The sequence below is a fragment of the Loa loa genome, assembly GCF_000183805.2.
Source record: "Loa loa unplaced genomic scaffold supercont3.319, whole genome shotgun sequence".
In the NCBI taxonomy this organism is placed as follows: Eukaryota; Metazoa; Nematoda; class Chromadorea; order Rhabditida; family Onchocercidae; genus Loa; species Loa loa.
Window position 1 is genome coordinate 36,096 of NW_018108499.1, and position 10,193 is coordinate 46,288.

At 35.3% G+C, this 10,193-nt stretch overlaps 3 protein-coding genes across 3 annotated transcripts in view; 1 reads left to right on the plus strand and 2 right to left on the minus strand.

Annotated features, from left to right (window-relative positions):
* The window catches only part of LOAG_07392 (cyclophilin), a 6,195-nt gene extending 995 nt beyond the window's left edge, over nt 1–5,200 (minus strand). The window contains exons 1-12 of the mRNA XM_020447416.1: nt 4,941–5,200; nt 4,549–4,752; nt 4,074–4,225; nt 3,690–3,884; nt 3,472–3,604; nt 3,141–3,227; nt 2,617–2,829; nt 2,269–2,412; nt 1,885–2,044; nt 917–1,598; nt 635–818; nt 196–287 (exon numbers count right to left, since the gene is read on the minus strand). Coding sequence (XP_020302348.1) covers nt 196–287; nt 635–818; nt 917–1,598; nt 1,885–2,044; nt 2,269–2,412; nt 2,617–2,829; nt 3,141–3,227; nt 3,472–3,604; nt 3,690–3,884; nt 4,074–4,225; nt 4,549–4,752; nt 4,941–5,162 — 2,468 coding nt within the window. The 5' untranslated portion in view covers nt 5,163–5,200. The remainder of the gene's footprint in view (nt 1–195; nt 288–634; nt 819–916; nt 1,599–1,884; nt 2,045–2,268; nt 2,413–2,616; nt 2,830–3,140; nt 3,228–3,471; nt 3,605–3,689; nt 3,885–4,073; nt 4,226–4,548; nt 4,753–4,940) is intronic.
* A 251-nt stretch (nt 5,201–5,451) lies between these two features.
* On the plus strand, nt 5,452–8,376 carry LOAG_07393 (hypothetical protein). The gene is made up of 6 exons (XM_020447417.1): nt 5,452–5,508; nt 6,460–6,557; nt 7,019–7,100; nt 7,406–7,468; nt 7,695–7,873; nt 8,063–8,376. Exons 2-6 carry the CDS (start codon nt 6,531–6,533, stop codon nt 8,168–8,170), a joined length of 459 nt encoding a protein of 152 aa, XP_020302349.1. The 5' UTR covers nt 5,452–5,508; nt 6,460–6,530; the 3' UTR covers nt 8,171–8,376.
* A 955-nt stretch (nt 8,377–9,331) lies between these two features.
* Nucleotides 9,332–10,193, minus strand: LOAG_07394 (hypothetical protein; the record flags this gene model as incomplete). The annotated part of the gene is made up of 2 exons (XM_003142927.1): nt 9,332–9,499; nt 10,032–10,193. The coding sequence occupies 2 exons, from the start codon at nt 10,191–10,193 to the stop codon at nt 9,332–9,334; spliced, it is 330 nt and encodes a 109-aa protein (XP_003142975.1).

The window sequence follows — 10,193 nt, forward strand, 5'->3', positions numbered from 1 at the left end:
AAAAGCATGTCTTTCTAATTTTTAACGTTTCCCTGATAGTTGTTCGCACTCTTTCGTCACTTATATTTTATTCATTGCCCACTTCTAATCCTTTTCTTCTGAAGAGATTCTGTTCCACTACTTCCTCTACTACTCGCTAATCATTCGTACTATTAGTTTTTNTTTTTAATTCTAAGGAGCGAGCAAAAATTTAACCTGCTACTTGTAGTGCTCCGGGAACCGCTTGATGAACTTTCACTGCTACTACTTGAAGAAGATGGTGAACGTTTTCGGCTACGCCTCGAGTACTGAAATTGTGATTTATAGGATCCAAGAATATGATGGATGAATTTATTCATCTTAGTTGATATCTACTCTACTTGCATAATATAGCTGGAGGTGCCACAAAATTAGTATTTTAGTATGTTGAGATATATCTCTACAGCACTGAAATAATTCTGCCCTTACTGACAGCAGTTACTAGATAAGATCCATAACTATATGAGGAAACCGAACATTTTGAAAAAATGGATGATGCATACCCCAGACATAATCTTGATTTGTACAAGAATAACTCCTAATCATAAGACATTATGAATTATTTGTAAAACAGAAACCAAATTCCATTTTCCTCATGATAAATAAAAAACCAAACCCGATCACTATCCCGTCGAGCACTTCGACTTCTTGTGCGTCTTCTGTCCGAATACCTGTCATAGCTTCGACGTCGTTCACGCTCCCGACGCATGCGCTCATCGTACAATTCTCGTCTAGTTGGCCGGCGAGTGCGAGACCACCCTTCAAACCGACGCGCATAACCTCTCGATCGAGATCGTGACCTTAAATCATCAACCTCCGATTCATTGAAATACAATTTCTGCTTTTATATTCTGAAGAATTTATTCAAATTAACTAATGGGGCATAGGAAAAGGTTACTTAGGGCGGCGATCACGTGATCTTGAACGACGGCTCGAACTTCGTCGCCTACGAATACTACTCCTGCTTCGGTGTCTTCGACTGCGACTTCTTTCACTCCGTTTCAGTTCTTTCGGCTTTTCGCCACTTCTTCGTTTTCTGGAAACTTCGTTTGTCTGCTGTTCGATTTCTTCTGGTTTTGTCGGCTCCGTTTTCAAACTTTTCTCCTTTGAAATTTCTTCATTCGCCTTATTAGTTGAACTAACTTCCTGCAACTTTCCGTTCATTGACTTCCTCGAATTATCATTCCTGTTGGAATCGGTCTGATTTGCTTTTGTTTCTGCAGTTCGTTCACTGTCAATTTGACTTTTTTGGCCTGAAGTTTCATTTCGCTTTAAATCGTTGAGTTTCTCGTGACTAGCACTCCGTCTTCTATTTTCTTCGACGCTTCGGCTCCTATGCTTTCGCTCTGCTGTTCCCTTGTGATCCTTGTTACCGCTTGCTCGTCGATGTCGTTTACTTCCTGTATCGGCTTCTGTAATTTGGTTTCTATCTTGTCCGTCACCATCTCGCTTTTCACGTTCATCATTTTTATGCTCTCGATGATGTTCACCTTTTTCAATACTGTCCTTCTGTTTTTCGCCAGGAATCGTTTTTCGATTGCGGTCTTCATTATCACCAATCTTTTCACTCATCTTCGATTCTGTAAAAAAACAAAAATCAAGTTTAATTGTCCTTTAGTTTACCCTTTCTTCCCACACAATCAATGAAAAGAAAAACAAATACTATTCAACCTCAGTATAAGTAAAAGAAGTGCCGACAGGAAAACACAACTAGATAATCAGGCCTTTTAAATTGAAGCAATCAAGTGAAACTATCTTTATATATATATATATATATATACATATATAGTTTTTAGTTCCGTCTTTTTTTAAGTAGTTTCATTTCTGCCCCTCATTTGTGAATGAATATTGAATAAGTAAGCCCACCATGTTTCGCTTTCTCTTCTGCCCTTTCTTTTGCCTTCAATAAATGGATCCTGATGGCTTCATCATCGCTGTCTCTAATATCTTCAGCACTGTCCAATGTAACTTCCACTGTTGGCTCATCCAAATTTAATTCATCTACTGCATCAGTTTTTTCACCATTCTAAATTTAGTTTATTTTTTCAAAGTGAACAACTTAGATTCAAGTCATCACTTACCAGGCTTACATCAGACGGGACGTGCTCTCTTGTTTTCCTCTTTTTCAGCCCAATAGCTCATCCCCACTCTTCAGTTGCGACAACCTAAGCAACGGAATTTCCTTCAATATTAAAACCCCATGAACTTCACAATTTAGTAACATTAATTTTAAAAAACTCCAGAACTTACAGCCTCGACTTCCTCTTTTTCAACTGCTCGTCCTCGTCGATCCTTTCTCGTCCGTTTCACATCTTCATTATCCCCAGTCTCATCAATTTTATGGTGAGCCTTTTCCTTTGTGAAATGTTGTGCTATATATTCTGGTGACCGTCGCTAAAAAAGGCAGTCGGTCAGAACTCGTTCCATGAAACAAATATTTCTAATTTACACTGCTTACTCGTCTTGTTACAAAATTTTATTCCCGTTAAAAAATTTTTCAAGCACCAGTGACAATTCAAGCTAAGTATTTTAGCATACAAAGCTTATTCTCTCAAAATTTTTGAACAAATGAAATCAATGCTAAATTTCAAAGTTTACCCCTGTGTGCCTACTTCGCTCACGCCGATTTTCCTTCCTTTCGGATCTACCGCGATACCTTTCTTCCTTGTTTTCAGTTTTCTCCGATGTATTTAATGAAACATCAGCTTTTCCTTTATCGACATCATTTTTCGGATTCTCAAGGTCTTCAAGCTCATACGCCTTCCTTTTCTCTTGCATGCGATGTAATTCGTCAAGTGTTATTACACGATTCTAAACATGAAAAAAAACCGCCTACAAAAACTGTTTACTAGAAATTTCATTATTGCACTTCCACATTAATGCTGATTAACTATTGTCCTTTCATATTAATGCTGAACATAAAGCATTCCAGTATGGCAAAATGTATTCCACAGCTTACGGAATGTGAAGTGAGATTTAAAATTCAAAATTATAGCGTTTCACAGAAGATTACCATCAAACAATGGTTAAAAGTATAATTCCAAAAATTGACTCAAACATTTCTTCGCCACTGTAAAGAAATAATTTACGCTGAACAAGATGTTATAAAATCCTAAAATAACCTGTTCACGTCTCCAATGAGGAGGAGTACGACTTCCATCGTGGTCACTACTGCCCTCTGGAGTTCGAAATCGAAGTGCACCGCGCCCCTGAACGATTGTAATTTCTCAGGTTATAGTTATAAAACAAAAAAATTCAAGCTCGACGTTCGCGAAAACTGCAAAAGTTTTTATAAGCATGAAGATTTAAAAGTAAGTAACCTGTTCCGGTAAATAAAGAGGAATAACTTTAACATGATATATAAAACTCATAGGAAGAGAAAAGTAAAATTTCAAGCAAACCAACTAAATAAGAACCATCTGAACAATGTTACTGAATATGGAGTGACGATACCTTTATTTTGTGTCCAGTTCGTGTTCTCCGCATACGATTCAAACGCTGACCAATATCGCGACGCGAAAAACGCTGAGGTGATTGCCGTGGTTTTTCTTTCTTTTCTTTTTTCGAACTTTCCGGTGTTTTTGATCTAAAAAAAAACCAAAATAAAGTAATTTTCCGTCATACTAAAAAAAACTAAAAACTTCTTTTTCAAATAATGCGTGAGCATTCACCGTCTCATAAGATACTTATTTTGGTGTTCCGGTTCTTCAGGCAGATCTTCTGGCTTTACACTTGATAGCTGAAGTTCTGCTTCCGGAACAGTGCCAATTTCCAAATGTTCCACCTCATCACTCTCTTTCCGTTTCTTTTCTTTCATTTTTGCCTTTTTTGTCTTCTTGTGACTTTTTTCAGCTGATGCAGAAGAACTACAAATCAAATCCATGTGTTGTATCAGGAATGAAAAAAAAAGAAACTTCAAAAATAAATAAATTAAGAAACACATTCCAGTTCAAATTCAAAGACATATTAAATTCAGCAGAAAATAAAAGTCCACTAAGAAATAAATATGTATAAGCAGTTGAATATACTTTATCTAAACATGGATCTTTCATTACCTGACCGATTCACTTGATCTAGAAGAATGCTGTCGCTTTTTCCGTCGAACAAGTTCACCACAATTAAGTATTACAACATCAGCTAGTGGGCGATTCTTGGAATTAGTTTTCAAATATTCGATTTTAGTTACAACTTCTTGTCCAGAAACAACCTAAAAATGTCGTCTAAAATTTATTCCAAATTGTTTCATCTGTCGATTTCAAATAAAAAAGGAAGGATAAACAATTTTCCTATGCTCTAGTAGTAAGTCATAGCAAGTCACAGCAATTAAAGTTGCAAAAAATAGGATGAAAACAAGATTAGAAACATTGGAACTACGGAGATCTTATTATTTATTTTGTGTTGAATGCCAAAAAATCTCACTGGTTTCTAAAAATCACATGATATTTACGTCTGTGTACAGCGACGTATGTGAAAATAGCAAATAAACAGAATGATCGTTCAGTGCAATCCTGTACGCCTTCAGTTACTCACCTTACCAAATACCACATGGATATTATTGAGATGTGGCGCAGGTGTTGTAGTAATGAAAAATTGTGAGCCATTCGTATTAGGTCCTTTATTCGCCATTGACACAAGGAACGGTTCATCATGCTTCATGACGAATTCCTCATCATCAAACATACCACCATAAATTGATTCCCCACCGGTACCGTCACCTTTCGTAAAATCACCTCCCTGGAGGAAAAAAAAGTTGCATCCATTTGTTTAAATATTAAATTCCTTTCATCACATCTTTCATCTTTCTCAACAGAATATTCCTAATTTATTACGACATCGTACATTGTTCTGCTGTTTGGTAAATGCATAAAACAATAGCAACTGTCCATGCACCAACTTTAGTCATATTATGCACAAATTTTAACCTGAATCATGAAATTCTTGATGACACGATGAAATGTTGATCCTTTATAGTGCAAAGGTTTGCCACTAATTTTACCAGTACCAGCCATACCAGTACAAAGCATCAGGAAATTATTACACGTCCGTGGTGCTATGTCATTATACAATTCAATTACAATGCGACCCGCAAGGTTGCCATCAATTGTTACATCGAAAAATACCCGGCGGCGGTCTTTTTTCGACATTTTTCGTCACAATGGAAGAATTAAATTAGAAACTGAAAAGGTAAAAGCACTTCCAATAAAGAAATTTTCTAGCAATAGAGCAAAACAACTAAGAAGCGAAAAGTTACTGTATGTTTATGGTATCAAAGAAGTGCAACGTTAATTAATGGTACCAACGAAGCATAACTTCTATACTGCTAAACAGACGAAAGCTCAACATACGTCCCAATTAGAGGGGACACAATCCTGACATATACAATTAGTTCACCAAACGTCGGCCAATTGTGAAATACTGATCGGTTTATTTCACGTCGTGTAGTGTAAAGCAAGGCATTCCGAAAAGCTTCCGCCTTCAATATTGTGACAGGTTTGATCTTTGATTTCGCTTGGCATGGAAGTTAAGTCGTCGTCAAACAGACTGAATGTCGTCTAAATCATTGAATTATTCATGTAAATCATTTATACAGCGCCGGGAAACGGGACAGAATAATTCCACAGCAAAAACTCTCTCCTTAAGTTTTGACTATTTCGACACATACATTAATAGACTCGCTTCAGCTGTTATCAGTTTCCATTGTTAATTCAGAAGACAACAGTCTTCCCAAATGATATTTATTGTAGAATTGTTGTATATATGGTACTGTTATGAATAGTTTAAGCATAGCAATGCTTGGCCTTTATTTCTTTCTTTTTATTTAATTGAAATGATGGAATCCCGGGATGGAGAAGTATAAATGTAAATGTTTACCTTTACTATCACTTACTAAGATTTGGAACTGTTACTTCTCAAATTTTTGAAAAGCGAGGGGAAGTTTATACACATAGTGGATCCAGTCAAAGTGACATAAATGGGATTGTAGCGTGCTGGACCAGTTTCGTTTTCTAGTATGATTATTTACATGCAGGCGTTGGTCGCGTTGTAGTCGTGGTTGCATGTTCTTTGTTTTGTTATATCATTCAGGAGTAAACAGATTTTATGAATTTGTTTAAATTTTGTGAAGTTAACGAGTTCTGGGAAATTTTTGCGAAACACAAACAACTTTCATGTGTCACTTCTGGACTGCCTTTGGATTATTTGTGCATGATTTGGGCAAAATGAGATGGGTGTTTTTATGATACTTGTCTGTACAAGACAAGTTATGAGTACAGGACATGAATAAAATTCAGATTTGGATGAATTTATGGACTGGTGTGGTTTACTTAGATTTAATTAAAGCACTATATAGAAAAATTTCAAGAGTATCGAGAAAGAAACGCGGCATATGTAGATTTATTTACTTCGTCTTTTCTTCCCAACAATATTAGCATATCTTTCCAGTTCCCTCAAAATAAATCAACACTGGGAACAGTTCTGCAGCATTGTTATCGTGTGAATTAGGACCCGAACAGATGGTACGCACAACACTTTTGGCAAAGGTAGTGTTTTTGTAGATTATATCCATTGTTAGCGGGTAGCGGTAGTTGAGTAGGTTTGTTTGTCCCGAAATACCGATAATGTATGATGGCAATATTTTCATGGCAGTAATCATTATCATAATGACTTACAACACTATAATGCAGTTTTCAGTATTTAATTTGCTTTCATTTGTTTTTCCTGCAAACTCATCGATGTATTAAGAAGGATTTTGGATATGATTACTATTAAACCGTGTTGGTTAATTAGTCCTCTGGTGGAAGAAATTTTGGATATGGTCATCCTAAATTATTTAATCTATTTGGTGGTCAGACCAACGAAGAGCCATCCCATCTCTTCAGCATGTATATCTTAACTGACACCAATCTTCCAGGAATATATACTCTATTATTCTGTTCCTTCACTGATTAAATGTTACGTGATATGACGTTTTTCTTCAACCAAACTCTGAAAATTTTTTTAGGTCGCCCTGTCGCAATCATCTTTCTTAGCTCGCTGGGATAAGGTCTCGCCAGCTGTCAAAAACATCAAATTTACATACAACGGTATTTCACTGCTCTCATATTTATTACTGTTGAGTAGTTTAGAAATTCCAAATAACTGCACTTCAGGACGATGTTAGATGCACCAATAAGAATTTTAAATTACACAGACTTATATTGCGTTGGTTTATTTCCAATATATATGCATAGCATCGTGATCATTTTATTGATTCGCAGGAGGATTTTTCTCTTCCTAAATTAGGCTTTATTTTGTACTAACTTGTAATAATTTATTTACATTTTATGCACATCAACAATATATAGAATGTTGATAGTGGAAAATACTAAACAGATGCTGTTTTTTACAGGGAAATTGGCACAAATTTTGCGGTATTATTTATGGTCTTATGGTTGGAGTGGAAGACGATATGGTTCTGTTTCTTTCTTTATTGATACAAAATTCTTCACTCAGTTTTTTCTCGTTATAACCAGATTACATATAGCTGTTGTTTTAAATCGGGAAGAATCAAAAACCCTTCGTTTATTTTTAAAAGATCAACTATATATAGAATTTTGACGGAAGGAAATACTAAATTTTTTAGAAGTCAGCCTAAGTTAGAGTTTTGAATATTTGTTGTAATCTCATGAAAATTTTAGGTTTGCTCTTTCACGATCAGTGTTTTGAACCAGCTCCGGAAGTGAAGGAGGCACTACGTCGTTTGAACTTGAAGGAGCCGTGGCTTTTTGATGAACGTAAAATACGACTCTATCATGCACATTCGATGAAATCTCATGGTGAACAGCTACCAAAAGAAAAGTGGACGAGATGGGAAGATGTAAGTTTACCCTGTTATTTGGTAGTAAACGGCGGATTCTATCACTTCATATTGCACTCTTTCCATTTTCATGACATCTGTCTTAGCTGTCTCAGTTTGAGTGGAAACCTGTTGAATCGGTATATTTTTTTGGTGTACATTCATTTGCTTAATGCATTTACTCATAGTTGCTAGTTTACCAATTTTCAGGAAACGTGGTACCTTAAGCCATATCTGGATGAAATAGAGGAAGAAAAGAAAACGCGGGCGAACACTTCTGGATTGCTTCCCAGTTTTCAGTTAAAAGGACGTCATTGACAAGGAATGAAGAATACCTCTTTAAGCATTCTTTGGCAGCGTATATGAATATACTTAGTTTAATTGTGTTCAGAATTATTTAAGTGCAAAGCGGTCTGGAATGTCAAGTAAAACAAACGTCATTGTATGAATACTGTACAGTGATTTCTAGGAATCGGATCTGTGAAATTCGAAATGTTGTTAGTTTAGATAAACTAGCCAACGTGTTCCGAGTTGTTACTGCCAACAATTTGCAGGAAATCCCCACATAACTTTAATGTCGCAGCAGCTTCGATCAGCATCATCGTTTATTCATTACAATTAGGTGACAATATAATATGATGGATGCCAAGCAACTTATTTTACACTGTGTTATGCTGAAGTTCATCTAGGGATTTTTTCTTCTTTTGATATCAAGGATGGGTCAATCATGATCAAAAATCTGGAATCTATGGGAAGTGGAACATCGTGATAGGATAAACCAGATAACAACAAGTTATTTTCGTTACTATTTGTCAACTGTGACGATTATTATTCAGAAAAATGCTTTATAGAGTTACTGGATGGAAAATTCAAAATCTCACTAGTGAAACCAAAAATTAGATTACAGAACTATTAAACACACTAGAATGTGTTTCGTATCTGCATCACTATTCCGAGTTTTTGAACATCGCGCAGATATGTAAATCCTTCGAATGTTTTCGAAATATCAAACTAGAAAGAAATGCTGGCATAGTATTACTAATGTTTGTAGGGATGCTCCTAGACTTATTTGCTTCCAATTTCAAACGATGATAGAACTTCTACAGGACTACTATTTTCTGTCCATGCTTATTCATTTCATGTTCAAATGGACATAAATATACGCCTCATACCTACAGAATTTTGACTAGTTCTTTATGAATGCATAAATATATTATTACAATTAATTGATGTAGTCAGGTGGCTCAACCACTTATCTTCACAACATTTTTTTCCTCATTTCTCTGAAAGAGAGATGAAGCTTTGCTCCAAATATATGCAACAATAAAAATATATCTTTTCCCCGTGAATGATTATGCAAAAGAATTATTAAATACCACAATTTGATATTAAAATTTTTTTTTTTTAACGAAAAGTGCTACTGTTTAAAGTCTGAAAAAGAAATTTAAATCACTGAAAAAGAAAATGAATGGAATTATTTCAACGGTCACTAGCGTGAACAGAAAGCTCTGAAATAGTTGTATTAGCGACCGATTTTGGTGACGCATCCTTTATTGATTTCTTGTGCACAATTGATGCCTTATAACTGATTGCTTCATCCAGACTATTGATATATGAATCATCAGACAATGATTCCAGTGATTGAAACTGAAATATTTGCAACATATTAAAATATATAAGAAATGATATGAATACATTCCGGGCTTAGTTTTGTAGTTGTTAAAGTTGACAGTTTGTTGGCGGATAATTTGAACGGTATTCTCTCTTAGTGTTATCATGTTGAATTGATCTGTTTTCCTAGGTAATTTTAATATAATCATTAGCATTTGTCATATTTCGTACTACTGGAAGATCTGCAACAACCTGCCACTTATCCGATCTATCATATCACAGATAGCACTAAGGATAAGATGTATAAATTGCTCGATCATATTGGTTCTTTTTGGTAGATTTTCCCGTTTATCTTGTCTGCTCCATTATGTTATCAGTGGTTTTTTTTTTTAACTTTATATCCAAATCTCAATTTCTATTCTGAATTTTAAATTGTGCTTTTATTAAAAAAAAAGGTGTTCCGAAAATCTGGATTCAATCAAACTAATTTCAATATACCTGTAAAACTGAAATGACAATTTCACTTAAAAATTAAATGATTAAAATAACAGTGGAATGCTGAACTCACTTGCATTTTTGACATTGAAAAATCAGCAGCAGAACAACTAAATGACAGATTATCCCAAGTATGAGATTCTGTTTCTGTTGCAAAAAATGAGCTTTTTGCTTGTCGGTAAACTTTTGATGATACGCAAAGCTTCCTTCGACGACGATATAAAGCTGATGCCAT